The sequence below is a fragment of the Lepidochelys olivacea genome (assembly GCF_965140295.1).
Source record: "Lepidochelys olivacea isolate rLepOli2 genome assembly, chromosome: 6".
In the NCBI taxonomy this organism is placed as follows: Eukaryota; Metazoa; Chordata; order Testudines; family Cheloniidae; genus Lepidochelys; species Lepidochelys olivacea.
The window spans coordinates 53,824,270-53,845,004 of record NC_140416.1 but is presented as its reverse complement, the minus strand read 5'-3'; the positions used below and the strand labels follow the sequence as shown (position 1 = coordinate 53,845,004).

Here is a 20,735-nt window from a genome sequence, read left to right as displayed (position 1 = left end):
GAGTCAGTGGAGTATGAATGCATGGCTTGGTGCTGGGGTAAAGGAGTGCAAAGTAGTGGGGGTGGGGTGCCTCTGGAGAGTAAGACTCAAATCCCCATTGTCCTACCTACGATGCAGTACCCACTCTCCACCCCTACCCCTTTGGCTCCAGCAGCTGCAGGGCCTTGCCTGAGAACAGCAGCCAAGATGGCCTCTCAGCAGGTAGGCACTCAAACCCTATACAGCTGGTTGTGCTGCTTGGCCAGATGGCAGGGCCCAGTGCAGTTCCCCTCCTCAACAGGCACAGTTCTACAAACACGAATGAGAACAAGGAACAGTCCTTTCCAGTAACAGCTTCCTAGTGCACGAGCCAAGTGCTGCAGCTGGAGACTAGCATGGTGAGAGCAATGCCAGGCGAGAGCCACAGGGCCAGACTGTAAGAAATATTTAACAGGGAGAGTAATTAACCACTGGAACAATTTACCCAGGATCAAAGTTGATTCGCCATCACCAGCCATTTTTAAAATTAAGATAGAATGTTTTTCTAAAAGCTCTGCTCTAGCCATTACTTTGGGGAAGTTCTGTGGTCTGTATTACACAAGAGGTCAGACTAGAGGATCACAATGGTCCCTTCTGACCTCTGAATCTGTGAACAGAGAGATTCAAGACACAGGGCAACTGGCTAGGGAAGGGATTCCTGAAATCCACTGGCAAGGAGGCTGGAGGGCATCACTGAAGGGGGGTGCATAGGACTGGAAGAGTGGGGGCCATGAGACAGGCTGAGAGGCAGTCAAGAGAAGGGGTTGCTAGAGTTTACCCAGCACCTGCCCCTACTCTCAGTCTGACTCTAGCAGTATCTCACTTTTGTCCAATGCCAATGTTTGCCACCCCACCACCACCACATACAGCATTGTCTTTTCTCCTCACCATCCCTCACGCAATGACTCACCTGTTCCTGTACATAGTCCCATGCATCCTGGATGCTCTTTTTGTCTGGATCATGAGGGTCATAATCCCGAATGAGGTTACGGACCACGATGGACACTTCTGCTTTCAGCTGGCAAATGGAAGACAAGAGGGTTAAACACAGGTCACTCAAGATTGCTGCCCATGCTCTGGAGTTTGCACTTGCTTCTCCAGGGTTAAAGATGGGATACTATCAGCCTGGTTGTGCAACTCTCACTGCAGACTTAGCCAAGTGGTTTCCCCTCTCAGTACAGAGAGGCTAAACACACTGACTTACTAATGAAGCCTCAAAGCCCAGGGTATTTGCAAAGTACATTGAGATCCGCAGTGACTGACCAAGTTCAAATGAAGATGCTGGGCATTAGGGCAAGATTACACACAGGGAGGTGTGCAGACTCCCTCTGCCTCTTTTCAAGGAGGAAGAGTTGACTGGAAAGGTGGTGCAGCTGGAAGTTTGGCCAGCTTCCTCCCTGAGACCCACCCGGACAGACCACTGTATCTGCACCCAGCACTGTGGGAATCAGAACCCAAGTCATGAAACTAGGGTTCCCCTACTCAGCCTTGGGTGAGGGCAGTAGACAGCAGTCAAGACCCCTTGCTGGTAATTTACTGACAGATCCTACTAACTGGAGAGCCCAGCTGCATCTCAGAATGCAAATGGTAAACTCCCAACATACCTTGCTCTAGATCTCCCTCCCCATCAGTAAATACCCCACCACCATATTGCCATTCATACCCACCCAGAGCCTGATTAGCTTGCTCTGCTTGTCACTCTCAGTGACACCTTCCTCATGGTCAGTCTCTCTCTCTTCCTCTCCCCCTCAATTCCCACTGCCTAAAAGAGTCTCAGGTCCTCCTCAGTCACTACTCTGGATACAGCAGCAGCTGCCAGGGGAGAGGGGAAGGATCAGGTCAGAAGGAGCATGGGGGAAAACTAGAGATTGCATTAGAGCCAGGAGCAGAGTTGATGTCCACTGTAAGCATTTAAAATGCCCCCCCCTCTCCCCACCATCAAGTTCAGTGGTGCCCATTTTTTTCACCCCCACTGATGTGGTGCTGGAGTCAGCATTTCCAAGCCAACCCAAGGTTACTGTAACCTGCCTGGATCAGCCATCTACTTTTTGGTATAAAGTGACCTGGCCCAGCCAGCTTCAGCAATAATATTTACTGCTGCAGCTGCACAAGTTGCCTCAGGGCAAAGCTCATCTCAAAGCCAGGGTTGTTCATGACTCCCAGCACCAGGCAGCACTCTGTGTTCTTAGGGAATCTGCAGATTGGCTTTCTGTGGGGACAGTCAGGTTCAGCCACACAGCTAGAAGTCACGTGACCTCTCCTCTTCCCTCAGCTGACTTCTAACCCTCTTCCCCTTCATTCTTGGCAAACTTCTCCCCCCACCCTGTTCTCCAACTCCAGGGGAAATGACAGCAATGTGACCTGGTTCCTGCTAATGGGATTGGCCTCTGCTGCTTCAGTAAGCTCAAAAGGTTACTGAATCTTTGGGCCTCCTTCCTTCTTCCCTTCCACACACCTCTACAGAGGCAGGCAAGAAGAGCTACTCTTCTACCCTGAACCCCACCCAGGAAGTCATCTGCCAGCCTGCACATTCAGTCAAAGCAAGGTCAGCTTAGCAAAAAGACTGAGCCCTGTTCAAGTGCTTCAGTCCCAGATTTTGATCAGCTCCATTACTGCCCACACCAAAACTGCTGACAGCACGACGTGGGCCTGAACCAGAGCCCCAGATCTGAGCCCCTCAGAGCTCAGGGAAAAGCTCTGCTCACGCACAGCTCTAGCTTGTTTTATTGCTGTGCAAATCACATGAGGAAGTGGTGCCTGGGGGGAAAGGGAGAAGAATCTCAAGTGGCTCTAGTTCTAAGCTAGGGGGTTTTGTACAAGTGTAACCCCCACACCTCCTGGGTGTGGTGTTCTGTCCAATCTAGTGGCACCAAGATCACTTAGAGACACAAAATAAGTCTGCTCTACAGCCAACAACTAGTTGGTTTTTAGCTCATGCAGTAGAGGCTCATGCTTTAAGCTCCAGAGGCCCCAGGTTCAATCCCACCTGACAACGACCAGGGTCTGTTGGCATTATACCAGCATTGCAAGGAACTGCAGATAATTATAAACCAAGGGTTATTGGGTGTTTCAGAAAGAATCCGGGGGCAGGGGGGTGTGGTTAATTACACAGAAAGTACAGTTCTGGAGAGTGAACCTAGGGCAACCTGTTTTCAAGTTTAACTGGCAGAGCAAGCCAAGAATGAACACAGGCATCCACAGTTAACACCTAGCCCCCTGTGTGTCGCCAAGGCAACTAACTGAAAGAGCAGCAAGCTGGAAAAGCATGTTGAGCAACTGTCTGCAGGTCACTTTCAAAACCCAGCCCCCTTCAACACCCCAAAAAAACCCCACTGCTGTGCATCACTGGTGCTATATAGAGCTAGAGTAGGAAATGGCTTAAAGTTAGCTGCATGAGGAGGTTGCTGCCCCCCAATGTAACAGTGGCCATGTAATTTCTCAACTTCCCTTTCATTGGTTTGTGCAGCTTTCCACAGTAATCACTGCACTAATGGAAGAAATCTGAGTCTGGCCTGCATGGTTACACTCACTATATTATTCATGCATCTAGCTATGGAAGAGACCCCATAGGTCATCCAGTCCATCTCTCTAGGACCAGCACTAGATCGTTCTCTCTGGAACATTATGTTTTTGTCAGGTCCAGTTTTCAATGCATATCAAGTGATGGGGCTCCCATCCCCGCTTTGGGAGATTATTCCCAAATCAGTTCCAATCCTGCAACTGAGGCACACGTTACAGCCACTTAGCCAGAGACGAGCCTCTGCATACACCACACAATTGACAAATACGAATAGGAAAGTTGTTATGCCCCAAGTCATTTAGAGCTAGGTTGCAAAAGTCCTACAGAATATAGCACAGGACAGTGGTTTTCAAACTTTTTTTCCTGGCAACTTACTTGAAGCAAATTGTTGATGCCCATGATGCAATGGAGCTGGGGATGAACTAGGCTAGAGGAGATCTAAAAGGGACTTTCTAGCACTAGTGTTTAGGATTCTGTGATCTATGGAGGGGCAGGGGGTGATAGAAACTGGGATTGATCATTAAACAGCAACCTACAGTTTAAAGAGTAGAATGTAGCTTGTCAAACGCATATCACTATTTTGGGAGCTACCAGTTTCCCACCCCTTCCAGCTGCAAAGAGCCCGCACCGGTTTCATTAAAAAGAGGCAAACATAAGGAAGGGGGGGGGGGGTTGTGCTGACAGCCTTACACCTAGCGTAGAGTCTACACTGCAAAACAAAGGTGTGTTCTTAACTTAGATTAAAAAACAGCAGTGAACAGATGTCAACTCTGCTTTTCACTGATGTTAAGCTGGGGGTTGAATCTGGATTTGTCAGAGTCACTGCTATTTTAACCCTTGCTAAACCAATACCTGTCCGCTCACCCAAGTTAAGAACACTTTTTGGAGACAGACAGATCTACGGTGGAGAGGATACTTCACCTGCCTTCCACGGACACTGTGGTGTGGAAGCCTCGTTGCCACTACACACTGCTGGAGGATCGGGGGGGGGGGGGGGAGAGAGAGAGAGAGACCATCTGTTGCTAGGGCAACCCTGGGGCAATGGACCTTGACATGTGATGGGCCAGAACTTTAGACTAAGGTGGATGGAAGGGACAGGAAGATACAACATTTCCTAGCCAAAACCAGGCCTGGAGGAGAGGGGAAGGCAGGGAAAGAAAAAAACTTCAGAAGTCACTCAGGTTTTGCTCTTAACTAACGGTTTCATACAGCAGCAATGTGACCTAGCTTTGGATTGGGCCTCAGGAGACCTGGCTTCTACTCCCAGCTCAGCCACTGACCAGCGGGGTGACCTTGGACAAGTCTTTTTACCCCCTCTATCTCCATTTTAGAGACTGGGGATACTGAGGCAGTGAGATTACCTCCTTTGTAAAGCGCTGTGAGATCTACTGATGAAAAGCACTTGGTATTATTTACTTTTGGACAAATTGTACTTTCCTGGGAGCAGCTTTGCCAGACGGGGTACGGACATCTCTACTGAGAAGTGGAGGTATAGATTTGTCACGTACACCGCATTTCAGGCCTGAAGTGCCCTCTTCCTAAACATCACCAACCCCAACCCCTCACGGTCCATCGCTGAAAGTTATTTCCTAGCCAAGTTTCTTGAACCAAAGAGAACGTCATTGTGGAAAGTATCCTACATGCTAAGAGACTGAGTCTTGTGTAGTTCTCAGCATACTTTACAGTACTTTCTTTGGACTCCTTCAGGAGAAGGGGCACTAAATACAAAGTAACATTCACAGCACCACAAGTGCATGGCCTGCTGCAAGTCAGAGGGGCAGGAGAAATCCTAGCCAATAACACTTGCATAGATCTTCAGAGCAGCACCCCCAAGTACCCCACAGAGCACATAGCACTGCAGGTTTAAGGGATCCTCCCAAAGGCTCCAATGTAGCAGCCCACATGGAGTTCGATTGCCTTGGATGGATGGCATGGGAGTGTTTGGAATCTCAGCTAGGGAGCCGAACTGCCCCCTTTCCTCCACATAAAGGATGAAGGAATCCAAGCAGCTCTGCTACTGGGTGTATACTGGCACCACCTTGCTGCAGGAGCCCTTACTGTATAGTCCCTGGCTTCTTCCCCTACACTGCTGCCAATATCAGCTGCTTGCAAGAAATTCCAGGTTAGACAAAACCCTGCAGTTTTTGGGGTGAAGTGTTGAACAGTGCAGAGAGGAAGGAGTGTTAAGGAGAGCATTGGGGTGGGTGGCAAGAAAACACTTGCCTTGCTGAGCCACAGCTGATCACAGCCAGGAGAAAGCAGTAATTTCCCCTTACTCCCACCCCCTAATTTGCATCAGAGCTGGGGCTGTTCTATGATGCAGCACATGCAAATGCCTGTTCTGCTCCCCACACCAGCTGGTCACTGTTGCCACTTCTCTCCCCTCCCCCACCCCAATTTGCAATCAATACAGCAGAGAGCAAGCCATGTGTGCACCACAGGTGGTTAGGAAGCCAGCTCATACAGCTGCTCTTGATCACCACAGCCCACTGCAGGAAATTCAAGCTAGCTGAGTGGGAGCACAGCAGCAAGTCTCAGAGCCCAGGTCTACAAACTCTGGCTCTCAGGGCTCATGCTGCAGTGCAAAAAAACAGCTATGCAGAAATTTGCTCTTGGACTCTGAAATCCACCCCACTCCCTGGGCTTCAGAGCCCAAACATCGACACAGCTTCTTTTAGTAATGTAGTGTGAGCCCAAGTCTGTAGACCTGAGCTCTGAGACTTAATAATGTGGGTTTTAAAACAGTGTAAAACAAATCCTGTCAGACCAGGAGCAGCACAATTGTAAGTCACCACTAGCCACATGATCTATCTTTTAGCCAAGTGTTGACTGACCAGCTAGAGGTCAGAGGAGGAGCTGCCTTGGGGAAAGAACCTAAGACTGGGATTGGATGTTGCAATGCATTGAAGGGGATCAGCACTTTTGTCCTACTCCCTTAGAGCTCTAGAAATATAGATGCTGCTGCACAGATCACAAGACAAGATGTGATCCCTAGTCTAGAAAGCTGCAATAAAAGCAGTTTCAATAGATGAAGGTCATGAGGCTTCAATAGGTAGTAAAGACTGAGACCCATCAGACTACGGGTTCTGGCCTGCTTCAAGGACAGAATGGATTCCCATACAGAGATTAGCTATTAACCCACTTACTCCCAAACTGAAAGTGTAGAAGAGTTTGAAATGCAAAAGCAGTCCTGTATGGTCTTGGAGAAGGGGACGGGAAATGAAGCAAGTGGACTGGGACGGGACAGCAACAGGATAGAGTTGTAGGGACCCGCAGTGTGGGAGGCAGGGTAATTGGAAGGGAGCAGGCATGTGCACACAGCCAAGGAGGACTACAGACAGATACTCCATAGAAGAAACCCAGCCAGCTCAGAAGGGAGGAAGAGCTACCATATCTGGGAGCCGCTACCACCAACAGCCTTGCCAGGTGCGGGTTGGGATGGTTGCATTAGGTCTGCTAGTGAGTAACACGGTTGCCCCAAACCTCATGGTTTATATAAGCACCACCCATCATATCTGCCCAACTACTGCTCAAGTCCAAGCACCCACATAGTCCGTTACACACACACACAGATGGACACTACAGAGTTAGTCTTTCCACTTGCAAGGAACTAAAACACACACTAAAAAGCCTAATTCTCTACATTTCAACAGGGGGAGAAGAAAGGAAGTTTAAGTCCTGATTCAGGCCCTAATGCTGCACCATTAGAATCCATGGGAGCTTTGCTGTGGACTTCAGTGAGCATAAGATGAAGCACCTGAAGAACTGTCCTCCAGAAGAACCACCTTCCTTCACTGCTCTTGTTCTCTGACCTAAAAACAAGCCTGGGGCAGACTGTCTCACTTGCTATTCTCACTCAGCTCTTCGAAGGAGCCAAACCCTGACACATGCAGCTCATTCCCTAAATGTAAATGGCAGCACACAGAGAGCTCATGAGCAGTGGGTAACCAGGACTGACTACATCAACAGGGGCCCAAAATGGAGTGTTTCAGCAGTGGGTGGAATAAAGAGGATCTGCTGGCTGCATGGACTTGCCCGTGTCCAGATGAGGACCACAAGTTAGGGTGGTACTTCTGACAGTACCCGTGGGTGAAAAAATAAGGAACTTCCTAGTCCTTGGATACATGGTGCTGCTGGGCCTGGCAGGCACGTCAGGACAGACTGGACAACAGGGCAGATTGCGTATGGTGTTGATGCCCTGACTGCATTGCCTGCACATACTTTCCCAGCCTGGTTATGTCAAGGGCTCCCAGCCCCAAACCAGATAAGATGAGGAATGCATTGCAGGTCTTTGTCCCAATACCAACCCTTGCGTCTCTTGAAGGCTTATAGGGAAATGAAACTTACTGCATCTTGCTGGAAATAGATGAGTAGCCCGGCAGCAACCTGAGCTAGGAGGATCAGCAGGAGACAGGTGATGTACTAGAAAACAAACAGAAGAGAAGATGTTAGCTCTGCTGGCTCCCCAAGCCAGTCTACATCAATGGGCAGCAGCCTCAGTAGGGCTTGTGGCAAACCCTGACAATATAGGCCTTTCATACAGGAGTAAGGAGCATTCAGTCTAGAGATTCCTGGCTGATCATGAAAATGAAGAGCTAACAGAACTAGCTAGAGTTAGCGGCCCAATACACTTCAGCCACGGCCTGAAGCACTTACCTCCACCACTAGGCTAGCTGCTGGGCCTGGGGAGGAGCAGACTCCACAGCAGGGAGGTGAGCCAGTCTGGTAGGTAGGGGAGCCCCAATTACAGTGTCCGCATGTGACGGAACATGATGGTGCTCAGACCACTCCCATCCCCCACATGGCTTTTGACAGAAGTTGCTCTTGGCACCACATTGAGGGGTGGCTATGTGGCACAGCCTTGGACATTCTCCTCAGCAGGTGTGCTCAGAAGGAGCAAGAGCTCCAGGGATTTTTTTAAAGCCAGTTTTACCAATCCATGGAATAGAGGAGACTTCACAGTGAGCCATTTGAAAGAGCTAGAGTAAGGCAGCAAGGAGAGATTCCTAGTGGGACATCTTAAGCTTTCTGCATTTACCACCAGAACTCAGCTCTGCTAGGAGACTGAGGCCCATTTGGGGTTCACTACTCTGTGACAGGCCCAACACACAAAACACCTCACACACTGGTGTCATGATATTTGTTTAAAAGGTTACGTAATATAGTTTGAAATCTAATACCACTGGTCATTAGGGTCACTGAAATGTTTTCACTAACTCTTGGTGAAAGTATAGATATCCTCCAATATGTCTTGGAGATGGTGCATAAACAAAGGTGACAAAACAGGTTTCTTTTATATAGAGGGGGAAGGGTGAGGGGCAGATTTCCTGTCCAGAAAGAGAACTCTGACCTGCTGCCTCCAGGTCAACCAGTGGCTAACACTCCGGCAGCTTTGTAAGAGAGGGTGACCCTAACCAGCCCTGTATTTGCGCCTTACACACTACTGTAATAATCTTTGTACAAAATGCGCCTTGGGAGGTATCATTTGAAAACTGATAACTCACTGATCATTAATATTCCTGTGTATGGACACTGATTTAATTCTAGCATATATCCATAACTCTTATGACTAAAGTGTTTTTAAACCAGGCACGTCAGGGGGGAGTTGGTAAGCAGGTCTGCCTTAGACAAAGGAATGTGTATTTGATTCTCTGACCAACCGGCTCTTCAGGCAAAGACATTACATAAACAAAGCTGTTTGCTAACAAACAGTGGAAGGAAGAGCATCCACCTCTTCCCCACCTGCTCCATGTCACCCTCCTCACAGCTTGAATAAAACTGTATTTTAAGGGGTAACCCTCAGAAGAATCCATTTCAAAGTTTACTGGGCTATAAAGATGGGGGGCTGAACCTCAGGTGATAAGCAATTAAATCAACTGATTGTATACAAACTTACGGTGTTATAAAAAAGGTACAGAGTGAGGTCTTTTCTGAAACCTAGTGACACACTGGTGATCAATATCATTTGAAATATATGCATTAACACTGAGGAAATATGGATACTTAGTGACATCATGCTTTAAAATCTGTTCCCAAATAGGAAGAAACAGGTTCCCCCCATGACTGGAGAGAAGGCAGCTATTTACCTGTCTCCTAGGTAAATTAAGCATGGTGGAATCAAAACAGTGGAAGCCCCATTTATACACAGGAGGATGGGAAGTCCACAAGGGAAAAAACAGCATGAGGGCATCCTGCCTCTTGAAACAAAAGCATCGAACTTTGGACGATATTAAAAAAAACAGAAGCCATCTTTGGCATCCCTCACAGACACAAGAAAACAGTTCTTGCAAGATAAAGATGGATCCTTCAATCAAGTGGGGATTGAAGTCCCTGGGAACTGAGAAAAACCATCTCAAACAAAGCCTGTACCTTGCTCGATGTAAGTTATAGATTTTTAGATGTGTTTTCTCCCTTTTATTTTCTTGTAACACTTTCTAACTGTATTCCTTTTACTTGGCATCACTTAACCCATGTCCTATTGTTAATATACACCAAACCCTCGCTAGAACACGGGATTTGGGTCCATGCGCGGTAACGCATTAACATGGGGACCACATTATAGCGGGGCCCATGTTAAAATGAATTGTAAGTAAAGTAATTAAATTTGGGATCCATGGCTGCAACCGCGTTATATGTGAATTCGCGCTATATAGACACATATTCTAGCGAGGGTCCAGTGTATTTGTTTTATTTGTACTATAAAGCAACTTAGTGCTGTGTTTGAAGGGAAGAGTGTATTCACCCCTGTAAGTTAATAAGCTGTGATGTGATTTTGGGTCTTTAAAAGGAAAAAACATACATTTATCTGAGCCGTCCAGTAGAAGGCTGGGCATTGCACAGCACAATATTGTGGGGTAGGTTTTTTTTGGGCGGGGGAGGAACTGGGGTCACATTCCTGGTTGTAACCAAGGCCAGTGGAAGCCAGAGTGGGTCTGTAGACAGGCTGCATGGGACAGAGCTGCTGAACCAGGGCTGGCTACACAGCATCCAGACATTCAATGGTGTGGCCTGCATGCTTGTAGGCTGGCTGTGAGCTAAAGCAGCAATGCACTGTAAGGAACCTAGGTTTACATGAAAGCAGAGACAACCCCTTACTAGCCTGCGGGGCTGTTCTTTGGCACATGCAGCATACGTGGCTGCGTAGGGCACCTGAAAATTTGGGGCACCACCGGGACAGCAGGTAAGAACAGGTCAGCTCCCGCACACCCAACGCATGCTGCGGTCTCCTTAGGCAGGGGCCGTATTCACGGAGCCAAATGTGCCAGCGCGGCACATTCTGAGTGAGGGAGGGGGTACGGGGTCTCTGCGGGGAACTGTGATTCTCCACCACCGTGAGGTAGGCTGGGCAGCTTGGTATCCTTTGATGCCTTGTCCCTCCCCACAACCCCATCCCAGCCTGCTGCAGCATCTGCTGTGTAGAAAGCTCAGTGTGTGTCAGCAATGGGGGGAGGTTCTTCTGGGGGTCCATGGGTGGGGGTGGTGGCTGTACCCCAAGTCTGGCATAGGGGCACCAGTTTAATACTGCTGCATAGGGCTCCATAAATCCTAAGGGCAGCCCTGCTAGCCTGGATTGCACCCCACATCCCATTACACCTGCACTGCAACAGGAAGCAAGTCTCTTCTCCTCACACCCACCCCCTTTACCCATCTCTGCTGGCACATAGCCTTGTTCTCTCAGGGCTGCAAGGAGGATGGAGAGGTCACAGAGGACATTTCTTTTCTGCATAATTGGTTACTGAGATGTGGAGAGAAAAAAAAAAAAAGTATACACTGCAGAGAAGGTAGCCAAGATGGCAAACTAAAGCCCCAACCAGTCTGAGGCTGCCCTGCTGATGGTTCCAGTCCCCAGACACTGACTCACTCCTGCATCACTCTCAGCAAGGAGATCACCGAGCCAGGGAGAAGCAGAGGACAGGGGCATAACCAGAAGAGAAGTTGGGAACGTGGAGTAAAGGCAGCAGTGATTCACTCACCAGACCCAAGAGGCATCGGACCTCATTGACTGCTCCAACACAGCCCAGGAACCCCATCAGCATGGTGACGGCCCCAACTCCAATGAGGATGTATGCACCGACCTTTAGCGATTCAGATGAGGTCTCTGTGGGAGACAGGGAGGAGAAGAGTCAGCCATCAAACAAGCACTCACTGTCAAGCGTTTTGATTAGTGCCTGCACAAGCATTAAAGGCCCAAACCTATGGCTGCAGGAGGGTTGACAGGGGCACAAGGCAGAAACCTGAATAGAAAAGTTTGTCTGTGGGTATAAAGGTTGCCTCCCTTCCCCCAAACGCTCTTGAACCTGCAGTCACTCATTCAGTCGGTTTGTAAATCTCAGTAAAAGACTAGTCACATCTTAGCTTCTGGTCTCACTTATAATTCCCTGACTCTGTCACTGGAGGACTGACCAGAGAGCAGACACTGGTACTCCTAGAGATGGGACAGGAGCACACACCCCCCCTTTCTACCTCATCACTATTTCCCAAATTCTTAATATTCAATAACTGAATGTTGGGGGAAGTTCTACCCCTTTCCCTACTTAAATACTATCTCTTTCATTGGCCTTTTCACATTAACAATCCAACTTTATAAACACTCTTGTCCAGTTTCCTCTCTCCAGTTTCTTCTCATCTATTTGCAGGAAAAGAATACTATGAAGGACCAGATGACTAAATGCTCCTTTCCATGTGAGTGTAAGAGAGAGACTATAAGTTGGACTCCCAATTGGCTTGCAGGTGTTGGCTGGCCAAGATAGGAGGTATTTGAGTTACTTGACAATTTGAATGTAATGCTCTGATGCCAGCTGCCAGCCAGCGCTGTATAAAGGAGTGCAAGGATCAATTATTCCAGATTTAATACAGATCATGCCTAATTGTAGCTCCTCTTGCACAATCCATTGGCAGTCCTTGCACTTTCCTGGAATGGATGCTGCCCCCTTGCCTCCATTTGTATTAAACCCAATTTGGAAGGTGTAACCTTATAGGGGAAGGGCTCAGCTGCTATTTCAGTCTTCACTTCCTTCCCAACCATCCTTAAATAGCAATTGCGGAAGCTACAGAACAGAGGCTTGCATTTATGCTGGTCATAGAAGGACTATTCCTTGGAGACTGCCCACCCCTATGGAGAGGTGGGAGGGAGGTAAAAAGCAGGTTTAACCAGCTTATAAGGAGCATCACAGTGCCCAAGACAGACATTTAGCAACACAGGAGTTTCAGGATGTTGGGGAATTCTGTATGTCGCGTGACCAGTAAGGGAGGTTACTGGACTTAAAAAGCTTGGTGGTGCCTCTTCCTAGGTTGGGAGTCCCAGAAAACAAAATCTGCTTTAAAAATCAAGACTAGGTCCAGGACAGCTTCAGAGATTTCCCTTCCCAAACCTCCCCCCCACCCCTTAACACAGCTGTAACACATACCCAACTGGCACTGGAAACACATTCCACTAGCATGTTCTGGAAGGAAGGCAGGTAACCATGAAGGCCAGAGTCATTCATTGGAATAGCCTGAGCCAGCTCTTAACCCAGACTGGCAGACAATCCCACACCATATATTATCAAGAACATTGGCACACTCCCTGCCCTCTCTCCCTCCACACACACACCCCCCAAACAAAAAAAAAAAAAAATCCCAACAGCTTTGGGACTGGATGCATCAAGACATCACATCTCGGCCCTGTGACTGGACAGGTTTGCCTTGCAGGGTGAAGTGTTTATGGGAGTAACCCTAAATCAAAGTCCAAGTTCACACTCATGCATGTTAGCAGAGAGCTCCACAAATCCCCTATTGCAATGCAGGCACGATTGGGGCTTTTGGACACTTGTTGAACAGCTTTGCTGCTAGGAAGCAATTGATGGGCCATTTCCACCTTAAAAAATTAAAAAAAAAAAAGTTATTTCCAACCCCCGAGCCAATGTCTTCAAAAGATCCTAGGCTCCTTGCTTGCAGCATCTTGGCTCTCCAAGGAAGGCTCTGCAGACTCTACTGGCAGGAGATTCCTGCTTTCCATTCCCCCTTGCTCCATGTCTTCCCCTGTTCTGGGCAGGCAGCCAAAAGGAGAACAGGGACACGTAGGCCCCTTTGGCAGGATGCTGGAATGCCCTGCTGTGCAGAATTCTTCCCCAGTCTCTGGTAGGATTACTAAAAGCAAAGGGGAGGAAGAAAGTAGTACAGCAAAGAGGGGAGTAGGGCAGAGAAAGAACTTAGCTTGGAAATCTCAAGGAAGGAAGCCTAAAGCCCTGTGGTGCACATTCAGCAGAGATTAAGGGTAAAATGGGAAAACAACAGAGCAAAGACACGGAAAGACTCTGAGGCCAAGCAGAGCAAAGTGCAGCGAGTCAAGTCAATGTGTCCCGCACATTTTGTTAGTTTTAGGAGTGTGGTGAAGCACTGGAATGGGTTACCAAGGCCGGTGGTGGAATCTCCATCCTTAGAGGATTTTAAGGCCTGGCTTGACAAAGCCCTGGCTGGGATGATTTAGTTGGGGTTGGTCCTGCTTTGAGCAGGGGGTTGGACTCCTCCAACCCTAATCTGTGATTCAATGGTGCTGTGCCAACAGAGGTTTGAATCAGACTTATGGTGTCATCCAGTTTAATAGGAACAGGTGTCTCCTTCTGGAATGTTGCAAGTAGACAGGCCCTGAGCAAACCCCTACGGCTGCAAGTGTAAAGGGATGCATCTCCATTCACAACCTCATTGCTGTAGCCCCCTTGGGATTCTTCCCCTTGTAGAGGCTGAAGTAGCAACCCAGATGCTGCAGTAAAATCATACAAGCATCAATGATTTGGGGCTGTTCTAGCATTTAGTGAAGGGGAGGGGGATGGAACCCTATAACCAGGTCACATTTTCCAGAAAGCCTCCTCATGGTGTCCAAATTGTACATCTCTACAGATGCACGGCACATGGCTGGGTAGCCAATGCCACCTGCAGTCGTCACTGGATAGCGAGTTGGATGTAGCATGGCAGCTACTGCTACTCCTCACTCCCAGGAATAAAGTTGAACCATGGTAGGTTGTGTGCAAGGCTAGGCTCACACCACAGCCTTGATCAACAATTCTGGAGATGTGGGAAGTGCTTATTTTTTATTGTATTTTTATTTCATAATACTTTAAATACAAGAGAGCCACAAACAAATGACCTCTGTTGTGGGTGGCAATTACCAACTAACCAAAAGCCCTTTAAATCCCACCCAGGTTTGGTTAAGCTAGTTCAATTTTTGGGCTGGCACAGAATGCATTGACCCCACTGAACAGGCCCAGGTCACCTTTCCTGACTGGTTATTGTGAGTGAGGAGATTACTACTATACATGCAGGGGGCTGTGGACTTCGGGCTAGAAGGTGGGTTTAAGAACTGTGAGAGGAAAAAAGCTCCAATTAAGAATTAAATAAGAGTCCCAGTTATTAACCAAAATTAATGTATGTATGTGTAATCCATTGCATTTCAGCAAACAGCTTGAGAATCAGCTGCTCCTTTTGCTGTCTCCCAAGACCCATATTCTCTGTGGATTAACTATTTCAGGCAGAAGCTGTCTCGCTGCACAGCTCTGAGCACACTGAAAGTGACTAGATAAAGTAAGAACACATTTGAACTGGGGGCCTGGCAAGTAGCAATGGTCCAGCCACATGGCTTGTAATGTATTTTTCTGGAGCTTATGTCTGGGAACAGATCTGGGATTTCTCAAGAGCTTTTATTTAGAAGTAGTTTCTCTTAATGGGGCACACTTTAAGGTCACTTTCCCTGGACTGATCCAACAGCCCCTCTAAACAAGTTCATTAACTACTGATGTTCTTCTAAAAGCCAGCCAGAAGCCAGTCTTTGCTTAGAAAGATGTTCCTTGGCTGCGCTGCTATGCCGTAGAAGTCCCACCCATGCCTTTGTATTTAAAGAGCTAAAATACACAGAGGGACAGATCTCCCACAGGATATAAATCAGAAGATAAAAAGGAAGGAGAATGAATCATGGCCTTACGCAGAACTGAAATAAAACTGCTTTTGTCGACTAATATCCACACTCCAAAGCCCAGGATCACAGCACCCAGGATCTGAAAAAAGCAAGAAGAGTGAAAGTCACTAATTAAAAAACAAATAGAACAAAAAAACCAAAACAGGGAGTGGGGGACTGGTGGCTAAGAGCTAAACAGCCAGTATCCCACTGTTCCCACCCATCACACACCGTTCCCCACGATCAAGCAAGATTAAACAGTCACTCCTGGAAGTAGTAGTCCCAGCTAGCAGCACACGGGCTCTAGGTTCTGCTGTTTGGAGATTATTCATGTAGTGCTCGAGTTCTATATGGTGCTGCAGAGGAGGAGAGCTGGACAGTAAAAAGGTTCTCTGCTCTGAAAGGCTTGGAGTCTCAAGGCACAAGCTGTACAAGTACAGAGCAATGCTGTCCAGAAAGAGCAGCAAGAGGCAGGTATGTGTCACACACAGGTAGACCTTACAGGAGCTTTTGGACAGAGCCTTGCTGCTTGATCCAGGGTTGTGCTTTCACAGGGATGGGGTACCTTGCAATAGGGACCCTCCAAGGGAGGATGAGCTAGCTCAGCGGACATGCCAGACCTCTTATTTGAGACTTGGGCCCACAGGTGCAAAGCATCAAACGCAGAAATCAGTGCTGCCGAGCTCAGGCTCCTATGAGTAACATGCACAACCAGAAAGTTCATCTCCAAGGAACAAAGCTACAAGCTATGGTGCATGCGGGTGGCAGCTGAGCCCCTGAAATGGGGCCAAGACGTGACAGGAAAACTGAACAGACAACACTCCCCTGGCATCAGCCAGCTGACAACCTCTGGGGATAGCACAGACTAGAAAGAGCTGGTTGTTCCAGAGAGAAGCAGCAGCAGCCCATCCCCAGCTACCACACAGCCGGCCTGGGGTGAGGATTAGTAGTAGCACTTTTCTGTAGCTGTGTGTTCCTGATGAGAGGCTAGAGAGGCACCAGATTGACGGAGAATTACATTTTGTTACATGCACACAGCTTCCCTGGCCCTTATACTGAGACAGAACCCTCACTTCACATACCTACCTTATACCACAGCATCTTTTATATTGGATTAATTCTAACAGCGAATTCTTCAGTGCCCAGATACCCCATTCAGCATCACAACCCCACTGCACAAGTGGAGGGCAGGGTCCCTATACCTTCAAAGCAGCACACAGATCAGTCTTTCCTTCATTTGTTTAACTGCAAAAGGGACACTCAGAACACAGGTTTGCAGCTGTGATCTGAAGCACGAGGGAAGGAGACCCAGGGAAAAATAGAGAGGTGGTTCCAGATGGCAGGAGCTGCCGAGAAGGCTCTTGAACCAAACAGTGACAAGACTTCAGGATGGGACGGAGAAGGCCAGACGAGCCAAGAGGGGAAGATGCAGATTGTAGACCAGCTGGAGCACGTTCACAGAGGTTTGTAAAAACAAGGGAAATGAGAAGCTAGCTCCTGAAGTTCCCCTTGCCATATGTTTTGAAGACTGTTGTAACTTTACAGTCCTTGCCAATGCCACAAAATGTCTCTGCTCTTCATACCAGCTGGTATAGAATTGGAGTGTAATTACGCTCCACAAGAATCTGCCTTCTATTTCCTTGCTTAGGGGACAGCAATGCATGGCCGGGAGGGGTGCTTGGTAGCTGTGCTGGTGGCAGATGACCAAAAAGGATAAGAAACACACCAACCGAGTTAGAAGAGAATTAAGTGGCAAATAAGTTACATGCAGACAAAGGGAGAGAGTGAAAGAAATTGCATCTCAGTAATGGAAAACTTGCAAAGGCTATACACTGTAAGGGGCAGGAGGACTGGATCTTGTAGTGTGCATTAGTGCCCACCCTTATCTTAAGCTGGACTGTGTTTAGCCCAATACTGGAAAAATGCCATACTGGCCCTCTTCCTGTGGGCCTGAGCATACTGCAGTATCCCAGGGCAGGGTTGGACAGCAGATCAAGCCAGGGAGTCAGCTAAAACACAAGATAGAGAGGGATGTAGGAAAATCTCAGCTAACATGGCATGCCTAGGGACTGATGAATTTAACCCATAGTTTCTCAAAAATATTCAAGACAAATATGTGATCACTGCTCCGTTAAGAAGTCATATGCAGCCAGGATCTTGGGGTGTCACCTATGTTCTAGTGTTACTGACAAAAACAGAACTTCTGCTAAGTTATGTTCCTGGGAAGTTATTTGTTATGAGGCACTGGGACCATCCATAATCTCTGTTCACTCTGCTCTTCGCTTTAGTCTGCAAATCTTGTGCTTGCCAGCTGCCGCCATAGAAAAACAGAGGGGCAGGGGAAAGAGGAAAAAGGAAAAAGGAAAAAGACAGGCTGTCCTGTGACTGCACTGCTGTCCCCTAACAGAGGATTTCAGATCCCCTCCATGTCCATGCCAGTCCCCTGAGCACAGCTAATAGGGTTACTCCTTCCACTAGCTCCAGTTCAACATCTTTCTTATTCGGTCTGCGGGTGGGAAGTGCCGAGCTCCCATGGTGCGAACTGCAGTGATCAGTGAATTGCAATGGATTAAGCAACGGTGTCCCCTACAAGCCTGTACAGGAGGGGACAGAATTCTAGCCAGGGCTCCTGATAGAGTGAAAAGTGTCAGCCTTGCTACCCAGCACTGCAAATAAACTCACTTCAGCGACACACCAAGCCACACCTACTGGAAAGTGACCATTATGGCCTCACACCATACTTCCCTGAGAGGGATAATTACAGGGCCCAGCTCAGTGCTATCTTGGGATAACAGTGTGGTGTGTCAAGACGGACTGAGGTCATGTTCTGCCGAACAGACCAGCTAGTCTGAGGGTTGATTTTCAACTTTTGAGTTTTGTTCAAGGGGACTTTGTGCCTCACCTCACATAAATGTTAAGAGGAGGGCAGGGCAGAGAACTGTGCAGTGCTGTGGAAACACCCCGTCTATTCCCCACGTCTCAGTACCCCATCCTCATAGGGTCTACGTTGCGTAGGCCTGCAAATGGCACAGGGTTTCAATAAGGCTGAAGTTATGGTCCTGCAACATGGACAGCATGTCTGTTTGACTGAGGCTGGAGCCCCACACGCACACTGGAATCATGAACTCCAAATTGAAAGCAGCAACCGCTGCCGCCACTTGCTCAGCTTACTTGGTTCAGAGATGAAGCTAGATGACTAAAGTAGGTGGTCTCTCCTTGACTGCAAGTCTACTCTTCACCATCCACTGCATTAAAAAAGCCACAGCCAGAGAGCAACATACCACTATATACAGACTCAGCCTTTCCCCACAATGCCAATGCCATCGCCACTTAGCCTTAGCTCTGAAGCACTCAGACTTTTGTCTTTCCCATTTGCTGTAAGGAGAAGTAGAGAAAGCAGGAAGCATAGGTGAATTCTCTATTCAGTGGAGCTTTGTGACCTGCCTTGGCTGCTCAGGTCTCCAGCCCCTCTCCCCTCCTCCCCCCACAACACATCCTTCCTGGTCTCCCTAGGGTTTCTTCAATTCGCTATGGCTTTATCACCTAGTACTGGACAGGTGTCATTTCAGTATCTAAACAGCAGCCAAAATTGCATAGTGTTCCCCTAATGTTTTAGGGATCATCTTCGATACGACCAGAGAGCTCATTTCAACCAGGCAAGGACTCTAGGTTAGAGGCCTTGACCATGAAACCAGAACAAGGAAATATTCCTTCCTTTGGTCCTTTCTAGATAGACAGCAAATGGGAGCGCAGAGCCCCAGGACCTGGAGACCTTTGCCATCCAGTTAAAGCCCTACAGTGGTTGAGACCTGTAACTCCATAACTGCATGCACACGCTCAGACTTCACAGGGGAAATCCAAACACACTGACAATCCCTGGATTTGAGAATAGTTTTGACATGGACATGTTCATAGCATTGGTTCCTCCAGCCCAGGTCAGTAGGATGGAGGTGCCAATCACATGGCTGCAACTGACAGGTTAAATGGACCACAAAAGTCAGTCATCATAGGTATTAACATGCAAGTTCTCCACAGGCATGGGCATTTCCTGTTGTCACTGCTGATCTGCAGAATGACCAACCACTTGAGCTTTACACCCCAAATCCATCCTGGCTGGAACCAAACCCACCCCAGCATGGGCCTGTCATTTCAGGTAGAGGGCAGTCACCTGTTATTCACTAGCCTCAGCTAGACAGAGAAAAGTCTCAGGGACTATGAGCCCCTGCTACTCCCAGAAGCAGCACTCAGCACCCTTGATAGGGCTGCCCAGACATAAAAGAAAGCTGGGTCCATTCACTTGAGTATTCACAGTGGATCCAGCTCACTGTGATTCATGCTTTGTGTAAGGCAAAAAATCTCCATCCAGTCCTTGAGTTACTCTAAGGGAAAAGCCTCCAGCTGCCACATGTTGCCTCTTGGGCACATTGAGCATTAATGCAAGTCCCCTCTTCCCACCAACATGCATCCACATGGCAACAGCTTAGATAGAAGTCTGCTCTGAATCCTTGTGTTAAGGAGAGCATCACTCTCAAATGGAGGCCACTTCTAGAGGGACACAGCAGCTTTGGGATACTGTCTCATCTCCTCCCCCCTCGCCACCTCCACTGCAGAGTGGGACAAATTGCTGGGGGTACTGCTTGGCTCTCCTGCTTCAGAGCTGACCCCAGAGTGAATACGCCTCTAGATGGTGGGGGCAATATCTTTACTACTTATGTGGGGCCCTCAATGGAGCCTGCCTGGCCCAGGGAGGGATGTACAGGCCTCATTTGGTCAATACCCCGCCCAACTCATTGTCCCTAGTTCAGCACTGCGGCCCAGCTTTCCATTGCGCAGAGGCCTGGTGCTAAGTCAAACAACAGCCTTTGTTTGAAAGGTCACAGGAGAAGCAGCAGATGACAGTTGCCCAGAGAACAGCTGCTTCCCATCACCTGCAGCCAGCCAGCGGAGGCCCAAGGTCCCCGAGAACCCTGCTGCAGAATTCCAGCACCAGCTACTCCTCCCCTCACCATCTTTTGACCTCTTTCCATACAAAATGTGGGAAAATACTTTGCAGTTTGTGGATCAATTTGAAGGAGCAGCTTGGCTCTGCCCCCTTCCTCCCTCCCCCTGCCAACTTAGAGCTGTCCCATAGGGGCTCCCCAGGAACACTGGTTTGCTGGCTGGGAAGGGGAAGTGCAGGGGGGGAGGGGAAGGGGGCAATGAGGAGAGGGCGTGGAATAAAGAGACTTTGCAATCCGCACTCAAAACACTGCAGCAGTAGCAGCAAGG

The 20,735-nt window shown here is 48.4% G+C and overlaps 1 protein-coding gene across 4 annotated transcripts in view; it reads right to left on the bottom strand.

Moving 5' to 3' along the window:
• CD82 (CD82 molecule) overlaps positions 1 to 20,735 on the bottom strand; it is a 63,505-nt gene that overhangs the window by 8,083 nt on the left and 34,687 nt on the right. For all 4 annotated transcript variants that reach the window (XM_084629871.1, XM_084629873.1, XM_084629872.1 and 1 more), the window contains 4 exons: positions 15,495 to 15,567; positions 11,512 to 11,636; positions 7,886 to 7,960; positions 929 to 1,036 (listed from right to left, as the gene is read on the bottom strand). In XM_084629871.1, coding sequence (XP_084485997.1) covers positions 929 to 1,036; positions 7,886 to 7,960; positions 11,512 to 11,636; positions 15,495 to 15,567 — 381 coding nt within the window. The remainder of the gene's footprint in view (positions 1 to 928; positions 1,037 to 7,885; positions 7,961 to 11,511; positions 11,637 to 15,494; positions 15,568 to 20,735) is intronic.